Genomic DNA, 12,899 nt, shown 5'->3' on the forward strand with positions numbered 1-12,899 from the left:
AAACGTCAGCTTGGAAGGTGTCACAAGCCAAGCTGGTCTTCGAATCGTTGCGTATCCATCAGCTACAGTGAGTGTCAACGTTACAAAGGCCAGATTATTTTCTTATTTACTGATAAAAAAAAAGATCTGACACCAGCCGGGGTAAGTCTTTAAACAGATTGATGTTCACTGTGATGAGATTTGAACTTTGTTCTAATAAGAAAATTTTTTGGACACCTACAAGCAACTAAACAATAAACCTTTGTCATGTCCATAATCACAAGGTGCCGTGTAAGAGGCGTGACAAAAGACGATGCCACGGTGCTTATAGATGGGAAGGAGTGAGGTGCATCAGGCTTGTAGCGTCCAAGGACAAGAAACCTGTTACTGTATTTGCACAATGCAATACTCAGCTAGAGAGGTCTTCCAAGGAGAGGAGGACCGCACTGTAAGAGCAGAGGATTTCACTAAAGACTGAGGCTTTAATGAGTCACTACAAGCAAACAGCGGGCAGGTTAAGAGATGTTAAGAATAACAATGTGAACAGACGATAGAAGAGCTCCCAGCTTTCAAACAAATCGGTCTTTGTCTGTCAAACAAGGTGATACTGAGACGAGTTATACTCAGGACAGCCAATATTTCAGAGGTGGACAGATCAACCAGGCCAATATTTTCCCAGATATATCGGCATTGGCGTAAACAGTGTCACCATTACATAATCTCCACCAGGAAATACTCTACAAGTGCCTTTATTAACTGTAAAATCAACTACATTGCTCGACTGCATTTTGGTCACAAATTAAATTTAAAAAAAATATACAACAACCCCAAAATAATACTATTATCACTGGAAAAAAAATAAGTATTTATTTCAAAGAAAAGTGTTTGAAACCAGACTGAAAACCGACTTTCTTGACAGACCACTTGTCACGACTGAAATACATAAGCGATAGTGTAATCCTGAATCTGGGCGGTAATTAGTCGGGCGCCACAAGTCAAAAGAGGTTCTCGGAGTGAGAGCAGCAGTCAGAGGCTGGTTTTGAGTCCTCTATCCTGAGGAGATTAATGGCTAACCTCTCTCTGCCCGCTCCATTTACACAGCATGTTCGGGTTTTTCTTGGAAAGAGCACACTGCCACCTCAGTTCTCACCTGCAAACATCTAAATGCGACACTGTACCAGTGTAAGTGCCTACGTGTGTGTTTATATGAAGCGCATGTCAGTCACGGCGGGTACATCAGTCTTATGAGGTCAGACATTTTTTTTTTTATTATTTTTCTCCCACATTGCCTTTGACCTCAATCCCAGATCTTGGCGAGTCAATCGTCTGAGCTTCTGACGGACAATAGGGTGTTAATGACGCGGTGAACTCTGGACTTTATCTGGACGGCTGCTCGCCGCCAGCATCTCGAGCGCGGGAGTTGTGGCCTGTTAACAGCACTTTCAATAATAAGTTAACGCCGGGGAGAGGACGGAGGGCTCGTCTTTTCCTCTTTAAAAGGGTTCAAACAGAGGTCAAGGTTGATCGGAAAGCACCGTACGCCAGATGAACCTTATCATTTCTTGTTATGTCTCGGGCTGCCGTGGCGTCCCACCCGCATGTCAAGGATATCTCATGAACACCTTGGCGGAACTCACGCTCACTCAAACTCGAGGATGAAATGGCTTCAATTTCGGAGTCAAAAAGATCTCTCACAAAGCATGTTTTCGGCCATAACTCAAGAATTCACGCGCTAATTATGACAAAATTTCACGCAAATGTCGGACGGAATCAAATGATGAAGTGATGACGGATAGCGTACCGAAAGGTCAAAGGTCGGCTCCTCTGTGACATCAAAATGTTCTGCGCAAAGCACTTTTCTGGCCATCGTTCAACGCCAGAGCTCAAGGAACAGAAGCGGAGACTGTGGCTATATTTAACATTTTGATCGGATGCTGAAATAGTGACACTAATCTTAAGTGTCCACTTTGAAACTGGGCCGATTGTGAAGCTGTCACGTACTGTCGGGTTGAAGGTGTGCGTGAGGCATCCACGTTTTAGAGCTTGTCGCGTCTTTGCAATGACATCCATATATGAAGCTTTGTCTATTTTTAACGTAAATCCAAATATTTGAGACTCGAATATGAAAAAAAAAAATACAGTGAAATCTCTGTTTCTAATACTTAACACACAACCCTGCAGGCTATAAGTAGTCTGGCTGAATAAATTGATGTTTGTTTTTTGTTTTTTTTTACTTGCCCTACTTTTTTTTTTCTCTCAGTCAAGATTCCTACAGACCACAGTCTGTCCACGCTGACGGGATGTTACCCAGATGTCCTGCATCTGTTTGAGTTTGACATCAGGACGCTGTTCATTCCCGTATTAACCAGAAAGTGTGCTGCACCTGGTTCTGGTGCAAATGTTGGCTGACGTGTCGTGTTCATGTCCTGGTTGTCATAATAGGGACGCTGACAGTTGATACCGGTGACTCCTGTGCCATCAACACTGCTTATGCAACTCCACTTATACACTGTGCCCAAGTATGTCCGACCCCAGCTATCGCGCATCCCCCAGCACACACACACACACACACACACACACACACACACACACACACACACACACACACACACACACACACACACACACACACACACACACACACACACACACCTCCCTCCCAGTGACTAAGAATAAATCATAACGCTGGAAGACACAACTGTATAGGAACAACTTTAACCGAGGCTCGTTCGCACACCTCCGACTCCAGGTTGTTTTTTTTATAGATATACCCGCTTGTCCTTTCAAAAACAGAGGGTTTGTTTTTGTCGCCGATTTTATGAAGCAAGCTGTCGCTGCCTGTAATAACGAGAGAAATAATCACATTTATCAGACTTTTCTCTGATCTATTGGTGGCTGTCACGACTTGAAAACAGTCTCAATTTAGCCCAAGCATCACTCAATGATTGGTTTTCTTCTCTGCTATCAGTCACAGCTCAAGCGCGTGTGTTTACTGGGAGAAGGCATTGTTATGTTGCCCTGAAATTAGCCAGTATCGACAACAATGCAATCAGATCTTGACAATGTTATCTCATGATTTGCTTTTTTGCTTCCACATGTGCTAAATTTTCCACTTTATTTTCCAGTTTTTTTTAAAGGAACAGCTCCACTCTGTTCTCCAGCTTGCATTTTATGCACAGTGTTGTTCAGAGTTGCCACAGCAAGATTTAGTTTTTCGCCAGAACGGCAGCGTTTAGCATTTTAGTAATGTGCAGTCATGTCGTCCGGCGTGCCAGGTTGTAGTAAATCCTGAGGTTTTGGAAGTGTCTCAAATTGCCACGGCTAACGTTTCTTCACACACTGCAAAATGGCTTTCATTTCTGTGCACAGGCCACGATCCACGGGAGACAAAGCTGACCACACAGGGGGTCTGATGTTATCGTGCTTAGATACATAAACATCCAGATGCACATCAACCCATAAACCCACTGACTCACTCAGCCTGGCAAACTGCGCTCGCATTTGCGCCATGATTTGTGTCATATTACGTGTTTCCTTATTTCTGAAAATGCGGTGATCTATGGCAGCAGTAAAATTTCAGTGTCCATAAAACTAAATTCAGTGTATCCAGCAGAAATTGGATTACATTGAGCTGAACTTACTCAGAAGACACATGAACATTTTTATGATTTTAATAGTTTTTTTTCTAAAAAAAAAAGATCCCCCCCCTTATTTGCAAACCATTTATTATTTCTGACAGAGGTCTCACATATGAGGAATAAACTGCAGCCTGTGTTCACATCATAAACTGATCACCAGCCACCGAAAGGTAATCCACTCGGTCAGTAGTCGCCTTTGTGCGTCACCTTTGAGGCCCCCGGGCCTCATGTTGGAGTCGCTGATGTAATGTGACAGTTTGACAGGTGACTGACGCAGGTACAAGGAGTTTTACCCCCTTTGTGTGACTTCAGACTGCGCAGGTCTTCAGACAGTCCGCCTCTTGTGCTGATGACGATAGCTTCAGCAGCGGCACCTTCCTCGCTTACTGGGGGAAAAGCCGAGAGGAAGGAGAGAGCAGCGGTCAAGCATGATTGTAAAGCATAAACATATGTAAGGCTTTTTTCCCAGAATTCTGCCTCAATGCGGGATTCATGGTCCTGAACTCTCCCAGGAGTTTTTCCACTAACCATCCACCACAGGCACAGTTACTCCACCGGCTGCTTAAATTGGGCCATTCATCCCAGAGGAAGCACAAAAATGTCTTTGTTTGTCCAAAGTGATTGCAGCTTTCGATTTTTAAATGGATTTTTGTTGGAAATATCCTCCTGCAATTTGTGAAGTCAGAGCACCTCTCATTGGAAAATAAATGTGATTATGTAACTGTGAGGGTCATCCAGATGGACGAACCTGTGGTTTCCAGGTCTGCAGTGCGGTCATTAGCTAAAGTAAATAAAGATAAAGACAATTTATCAAACTGGTCCCATGGAGTCGTACGCTGTGTTTATTGCTACCTGCAGCGCTTATGTAACCGTTCATAACCCCGACAAGATCAGAGCATGGGTAAAAACTTCATGGCATTACCACCCAGCTGTCAACATGACTGCGTTTTTATGGTTAACAAAGCAATCTCACCTCAAGGTCCATTTAGTCCAAACTTTCAATCATATTACATGATCGGCAGAAGCAGTTTTACCGGTTTACATTTCCTCTTTTTCTGACTTGTGGTTCTCATTGGCTTAAAAGTATATTATAGCATCATAAAACTTGTATAATCATCTATACAGGAAGCAGAATAACCGAGTTTTTCATGCTTTGAGTAAACATAATATCCCAAATTTGATCCAATCCTAAATGTGTTTAATGTGACTTTCTCTGCAGACCCGCAAGCTGACCAAAGCAGAGCGGCAGCGCTTCAGCGAAGAGGTGGAGATGCTGAAAGGTCTGCAGCACCCGAACATCGTCCGCTTCCACGACTCCTGGAAGTCGACGGTGAAGGGCCACAAGTGCATCATCCTGGTGACTGAGCTCATGACCTCAGGCACACTCAAGACGTGAGTCACTTCCTCTTTAAACCCCTGTCATAGATATATAAACATATACACAGTATATATTAATATATATATATATATATTTAACAATATTAAAGTCTATAAAACCTAAAAGAAGTGTATTTTGGTGCTCGTTCCTTTTGTACAAAGGTGTTGACTGTCTAAGAAGGAACATATTCTCGTTCCAAATAAAACTTGCCGTTCCTTTCATTTCATACAAAAAGGATATTTGTGTCACGTCTGACAGCTTGTCTTCTAATTTTAAAGGGATGATAAAGGAGAAAGGATCAGAGAATAGTTTTATTTTAGACACAATGTTCTGGGAGAGAATTCAGGAAACTCACTCTCTTAAAAACTTCCTCTCGGCTGTCAAAGTTGCTGTGTTGTGATATGTTTGGACTGAGCTGTTCAGTCTTATCCTTCTTTGTTTTAGCTACTTGAAGAGGTTCAAGGAGATGAAGCTGAAGCTGCTGCAGCGCTGGAGTCGCCAGATCCTCAAAGGGCTTCACTTCCTGCACACTCGCACGCCTCCCATCATCCACCGGGACCTCAAGTGTGACAACATCTTCATCACCGGCCCCACCGGCTCCGTCAAGATCGGAGATCTGGGGCTGGCCACCCTCAAAAGTGCCTCATTTGCTAAAAGTGTCATTGGTAAGTCTAAATTCAGCCAGTGTGTGTTTATCCCATCTCCCATCTGAAAGGAATGGCATCAGTTTCCCTTTAATGTAACTGAAAACTCTTTGGGAACGGGATCAAAATACCTCCAATCTTTATATGATAAGAGAAACAGACTTCTCCCTTCTTTTATATCCGTTCTTCTTTCCCTGGCACACAAGCAACCATTGATACTTCTGTTTACCTTCCTATTTGAATCAAATAGCTTTTAATTTAAGTGTGAACTTTCCCTTCCCATCGAGTACAGATGCTGTGTATTGACTTGTTGATTCTTGTTGAAAAGTGGCACTTCAGTTTAATTCAACAGGTCCAAAAGAAACACGGTGTGTGTCATTATTTGTATAAAGAGGCGGTGTGTACTCAGTGGTACAGGGAAAGGCTGTAGTTTTGTTTTCTATTGTTAAAAAAAAGAAGATACTGGATTTTAGTCACAGCGGCAGCATGACTCTATATTTGTCTGTCAGTCAGGCCACCACTTTGACTCTGGTTCAAATATCTCAAGCACTATCTGATGGATTGTCATGCGTCCCTCATGAAGGACAGTAATAGCTTTGTTGGCAATCTGAGTTTCCATTTAGCGTCAGTATTAATTTGTCCCAAGACTTCAAAACCAATGACAATCCCATCAGCCTTGGCTCTACTTAAGACTCCTCACCTCCCCTCCCCTCAGCATTACGGAGCATTTTAGTGTCTTTTAGCTGCGTGGCTTGCAGTTTGGTTTGGTTTGGTTCGCGGCAGCAGGAAACTCCTCTCGGCAAAAACTCTGCAGTACCTGATGAGCACCAAAAAGCAGACAGACAAATTTAGCAACCATCTAGTGAACATGGTGGAGTATTTATTGGCTACAAAGCTAAGTGTTTCTCTCAGAAGTTGGTGGAGACCAAAATAAGAGCTAATAAGATCTTTAAAAACTCAATTGTTTGCTGACACGTCAGCTTTAGGTTTACTGCTTGTTCTGGTGCTGTGAAGTGGGCAAAAGAAGTCGGTTGATAGAAGTTTAAAGTTTATTAGTTTACTCTGCTTTGACCGTCGTGACCAAAATGATAAGCTTCGTGTGACTCAGTAATAATAATGGACTGACTCTTGGTTTTTACTCCCTCACAGGAACACCTGAGTTCATGGCCCCGGAGATGTACGAGGAGAAGTACGACGAAGCGGTGGACGTCTACGCCTTCGGGATGTGCATCCTGGAGATGGCCACGTCTGAGTACCCGTACTCTGAGTGCCAAAATGCCGCCCAGATCTACCGCAAAGTCACCAGCGTGAGTAGCGAGAAAAGCAGAGGACCACCTCACACCCTCCCACCCTCCCACCCCCCCACCCTGTAATTAATGTAATTGTCCACATGTGTCTGCTTTCTTCCCTGTGCACACTGGAATTAGACAGAGAGGAACCAGGATATCTAATGTATACTGTTGGATATCATGAATGCTTGGAAACGAGTGGGTCCCATGTGGAATGAAAGCTTCATTTGGCCTCTTAAAGGCTGAGTTTGGTTCATTACGAGCTCAGGGTACAGAGCTTTTACTATAACCTCACCACTTTACTCTTTTCAGCCTGCAATCATGACGCAGGATTGCACATGTTGCGCTCACTGATTGCCGGCCCTTTTACCAGTTCAAAGAACTTGTCCCACTGGTTCTAGGTATCACTTTCACTGGAATACTCCCTTTGTCGGGAATATGTCCTGCAGAAAAATAGTTTCAAGAATTACAGATGGATCAGGAAATTACATATTTTTATTATGGAAAATATCCAAATAAGAATGAAGTGGGTTTGAATATCAGCCAATGTTGGATTCGGGTCATATCTGACACTTTTATACAGAAAAAAACTATGACTTCAACAGAAAAATAAAAAAAAGTAGTCCATTTTGTAGCTTTAGACTGCTATATTTCAAGTGAGAAGCGGGTGTTAAGTGCAGCGATGACGCCACGCTGGGCGAGAGCAGAGCAGAGCAGGCGACAGTAGAATTATATGTTTTGGAAAATGTGTCTCAGCCTCGACTCCACAAAGAGGGCCGCTTTCTTTCTTGTGTTGCACATATGCAAAGCCAAACGGCGTCTGACGGAGGCTGGAAAAGTAAGAAAGTGACAATGCCAACAAGTCAGAGTGGGTCTGGCTCCTGAGCAAACAGGAGCATAATGATGCTCCGTGTGCAGTCAGGGAAGCTTAGCCATGCAAAAGAAAACCTCAAAACCAAATTACATTGGCTGTGCTTTTCGTGATTTGTTAATGATACACATTTATGTGGAGGACAGATGATGTGTGAGTTTGTTGGAATAGCAGTTGCATTTTTCACGACATGAACCGCTGACTTATAAACGTGACGTAGCTTTTTATTCACTTGGTGTTAAAAAGGACTAAAATGGTAAATACAGCTTTACATATGAAATGCAGAACACGTAAGATTATTGCCACATCTGTTTACACACTTTTCCCGGCCGTCTTCATAAAATGTTTTAATTTTACATCAAGAAACTAGTTGAATAAATGCCTATTTATAGTGGAACATGTTTTCACATATACATTGCACGAGCAAAAGTATGTGGACGCTTGAACATTACACCCGCACGTGATCGATAAACGTACCATCCAGATCATGCTAGAACACTCTCCTCTCTGCTGAGGAAGTTTGTCTCCATGATGTTGGACTCTGGCTGCAGGGATTTGCTCCTGTTTACACAAGAGCACCAGTGAAGTCCGATAAAACCGGACTTGCAGCTGCCAGTCAAGTTCATCCCAAAAGTGTTTTCAGGACTCCGTGCACGGCCAGTCGAGATCTTCCACTCCAAACTAGGGAAACCGTTTCTTCGTGGGGCGGCCTTTGTGCACGGAGGCATCGTCATGCTGAAAGAGTAAAAGCCATTGCATTAAATTATTATCGTAATAAAGTTGTAATCCCACACAGTAAGTACCAGTTTAGTGAAAGTCAGTGGAATTCAGTGTGAACAGCAGCAAAGGCACATAATGAACTTAATGAAATTAAATCAATGGTGTAGTAAAGTCATAATAAGAGGGGATGAAACTGTACAAAACAATATAATACACAAAATCGAATTAAATGTTATTATAAGTGTAACCTTGAGTTGTACAGCATGTACAGAGATCAATGAGTAGAACAATGAGTCTTTCAATTTCCCTAAATCGAATTTAATGTGCTCAAACCTTGAACGTTAGCTCCTGACCAAAAGCATTCATAAGTATGTGTGTAGGCACGTCCGTATACTTTTGGTTGTACAATGTATGTCCCTTCAGGATGCTGACATTTAGGTCAAAGAATACCACACTCCGCTTGGGAGGACTTGTCCATCATTTATTTTCCTATCAGTTTAAATAGTTGTTTTGCGTTCGTTCTGAATGTCTGGATCCTTAGTTATGTTAAAATGTGATACATTAAACACAATCAACACGACACCAGCATGTCTGTCAAGATCTTATCTGGACTTCCGTCACCACAGGAAAAGGAGCTGAGTCACAAATTCGATTTGGTTTAAATGGGAACTGATTTATTCTGAAGGTGGCTGTGAGGGCGCTGAAGCGAACTGCTGAAACAAAGAAACCTCAGTGCTCTGCGCTACATTCTTCAAATCATATTTTAACATACACGTTATTATCATGTCTTTATGAATGAATATTTTTTACAATATATCAGTCTCAGTCTTCTTCAAAAAAAAGCCATAACAAAAAGTCCAACAGGTTGCTTTTTAGAAATAAAAACATTTTGCCCTCCTCTCAAAGCTCCGTCCTTTCTCTCACTTCAACAGGCTGCAGGAATATCTTTAAAAAAAACAACATTTGTGGTCATAACATTACACAAAAAATTAAGGAGTTACAATTAGACATGTCGGTCTTTAAATGTGATATCAAAGTGTAGCACTCGTATGTTTTTAAATGGATGTTTGACATCATCAAGTTGCTTTGGTATTTGTAGGCCAAATGTTTTTTTTGACCTTGGCTTTTTTTTCTTTTTCTTATCAGTGTTTTTACAGGGATTGGAGCTCTGCTGTAATCTGTGTACATTCTCATGATAGAATTTATGAAAAACTCCCTCATTTCATATAAGTGAGAAGCCCAGCGTAGAAGCTGCAGCTGCCAGGAGTTAGTAGAAAATCCCTCGAAGGGTTGGTCTAAGTGAGAGGAAGGACGAAGAAGAAGCACCTTGGGTTTTTTCCATTTTTAACGAGCTCTCTGCGTTGTTCTCCGCCGGTGTTGACATGATCGCAGAGCAGAATGTCATGCTGGCGCGCAGCAGATATCACAAAGCACAGGATTACGTTAACATGCAGTGCAGGTGGGAGGGGCCGCTTCGATCGGATCCTCCAACAGGAAGGGATCGAAATGTACAAGGAAGAAATGATCAAAGCACCCGTCTGTACTCGAAAAATGGAGAAAAAAACCTTCATGATGCTCCCTCCTGTGCTTTTTTTTTTTTTTTTTTATTAAGTATGAAGCAATGCAGATGAAATGAACCCCAGTATTCCCTTCTGATTGTTTTCACAGGGCATTAAACCCGACAGTTTCTACAAAGTCAAAGTCCCAGAGCTGAAGGAAATCATCGAGGGCTGCATTCGCATGAACAAAGATGAAAGGTAACACTAAAAGCAAACAATATAACAATAAAAAAAAGTGCACTTTTCCCCTAATATATTGTGTGTAAATCCAGTCAGAAGCTGCTGCAGGATGCAAATGTGTTGTTTAAAGCTGAAATTAACTGTGACATTTTTTTATGGATAAATACCAGCGAAACAAACAACTGATTTTCCTTCCCTGACTCCAGGTACACCATTCAGGACCTGCTGGATCACCCCTTCTTCCAGGAGAACAACGGCGTGCACGTGGAGCTGGCGGAGGAGGACGACATGGTGAAGTCGGGCCTGAAGCTGTGGCTGCGCATGGACGACACCAAGAAGCTCCACGGGAAGTACAAGGACAACAACGCCATCGAGTTCCTCTTCGAGCTCTACAAAGACGTGCCCGAGGAGGTGGCTCAGGAGATGGTAAGTTTGGAAGACAATCGCCCAATGAGGTCAATCTTTACTGCTTCCCTGACCCAGTTTGTTGGAGCCATTGGTGAGGAAACAACAGTAATTGATTCCAGATCGGTCCAGACGGGGGTGTCTTCAGTCAACTCCCACATGTTCTCTGAGTCCTGATCTTGATTTATGGTGATAGCTTGTATAGATTTGGCTTGAGGAAGATTGTATATGGAGTTGGTGTGGCCTCATAATGTTTTAAAAAGCATAAAGGGAAAATCATTTTCTTAATCTGGATGCTTTGAAGAAGAAGCCGTGTGGTTTAATAACAGACTAAAGTGAAGTCAGTTGTAAGGCTAATTTACTGTGTAAATTCATGGATATTTCTGACATGGTACCTTGAATGGGAGCTTATTTAGATATACATACAGATTTGCAGTTGAGTTGAAGGCCTTGTTGCAGGCTCAGCATGATCACATCATTATTTGAGAATGAAAAGAGAAATTTTCCCTCACAGATCCATATTGTTTGACACTTGACCCCCGAATAGAGAAAGAAGCCTCGCTAATGCACCAGAGCATCACTATGCCTCTTTTTACGGTTGTTTTATGACAGCAGAAACACTGAAAGCCGCCGCAGCCCGTAACAGAGAACAGCTTGCAAGAGTGTGTCAAGGTCACAGCTCAACATTTAATCATCAGTCGGTTCGAAATGTGAGAGCGTGTCTCAGGAAGCAGCCAAAGTCACGTCTTTAATAATATAATGACTCTCATGCTTGTTACGAAACAGGCCCTCATGTCCTCCACAGCAAATACCCCGCCCCCCCCCCCTCCATAGAGGTCACTTTTAATGAAAATGCAAGCCACAATTCCTCGCTTGTTTATGTCTTTGTGGTAGTTTTCATCAAGATCAAATTTGGTATCAGCGAGGGACATCGAGTCGGCCTGGTCTGCTGAAATCTGACTATGTGTTGAGAGGCGATTTGGGACTGAGTGTCCCGCTCTGCTGGACCGGGTGTCACACGGGGCAGTTCAAGACGCCAGAATACAGTCGATTGTCACAGTAAAAGCACTGACTGTTGATTTCAAAGCCTGCGTGATCGGGTGATGACGTGCGACAGACCTGCATGAATCTCCATATTGCATCAGCACACCGTTGGGCCATTACATATAAATGTGTTACTGTTGTGCCCTGACCGTCTCTGTGTGTCGGTATACAGGTTGTGCTCGGCTTTGTGTGCGAGATGGACTTCAAGCTCGTGGCCAAGGCCATACGGGACCGAGTGACGACCATCAAGCGTCAGAGGGAGAAGCTGAGGCGGCAGGCGGAGGAGCGGAAGAAGAAGCTGGCGCAGGAAGCCATAGAGGAAGAACCCGAGTGCCATCCGCCTTCACTGAGAGTCGGTGACCCTGTGGCGGCTGAGTCCCCCACCCCGGCCCTGACGCCTCCAGCCCCCATCTTGTCCCCCGTCACCAGCTCCGTGGACTCCGGCGTCAGCTCCTACTACCCCACAGAGCCGGAGGAGCCCGAGGCAGACCAGCACTTCCACGTCCGCCACAACAGCCTGTCCTCTGCTAACTGTGAGCTGCTTAATGAAACAAATAATAAAAATGCAAGTCCAATATCAAACACTTGAATACCTTTGTGCAATATAGTACAATAAAAAGTAAAAGTAGCAATGCCAGACAATAAACATACTGTGTATTCAAAATTATTAGTAGCATAAAAACTCAAGCAAAGTACACCTGAAGTGTCAAAAGTAATAGTTTCAAAAACCCCTTTCTGAATGTTATATTGTATATATTATGTAGTCGGAATATTATTACTCATGTATGCACATTTAATCAGCATTTTATTGTTTTGGTCAAGGTGCAGCCAAACATGCAGGTAACTTAATCCATAAAAATGCATCATATTTTATTAATATTTAAAAATAAATCTTAAAAGTAGTTTTTTTCCCCCTTTGAAATATGGTATAGATAGTCAAATACAATACATGGACCTCAGAACTGTACCAGTTCTTGAGTAGGTATATTTTACCAACCCTGTCAACTGTTCTGCTTAGTAATGTTTCATTAAATAATGTTTCAGTCACATGTGCATCAAATGGGCCTGTGGGACTTAAACTATTGACCTCTGTTGTTTTGTAGTCTGGTTGTCAAGAAATCGAATGCTTTTCACTGCAGGAGCTGTTCAAGCTGCAGCAAACAGAAAGCTGTTCAGATCTTTAAAGGACAGT

At 42.8% G+C, this 12,899-nt stretch overlaps 1 protein-coding gene across 1 annotated transcript in view; it reads left to right on the plus strand.

Annotated features, from left to right (window-relative positions):
• wnk4a (WNK lysine deficient protein kinase 4a) overlaps nucleotides 1-12,899 on the plus strand; it is a 43,685-nt gene that overhangs the window by 12,261 nt on the left and 18,525 nt on the right. Inside the window, 6 exon segments of the mRNA XM_069160174.1 lie at nucleotides 4,837-5,009; nucleotides 5,440-5,660; nucleotides 6,789-6,946; nucleotides 10,188-10,276; nucleotides 10,465-10,684; nucleotides 11,880-12,240. Coding sequence (XP_069016275.1) covers nucleotides 4,837-5,009; nucleotides 5,440-5,660; nucleotides 6,789-6,946; nucleotides 10,188-10,276; nucleotides 10,465-10,684; nucleotides 11,880-12,240 — 1,222 coding nt within the window.

The sequence above is a fragment of the Embiotoca jacksoni genome, unplaced genomic scaffold (genome assembly GCF_022577435.1).
Source record: "Embiotoca jacksoni isolate LCO1_2020_lvr unplaced genomic scaffold, fEmbJac1.0.p SCAF_26, whole genome shotgun sequence".
Classification (NCBI taxonomy): Eukaryota; Metazoa; Chordata; class Actinopteri; family Embiotocidae; genus Embiotoca; species Embiotoca jacksoni.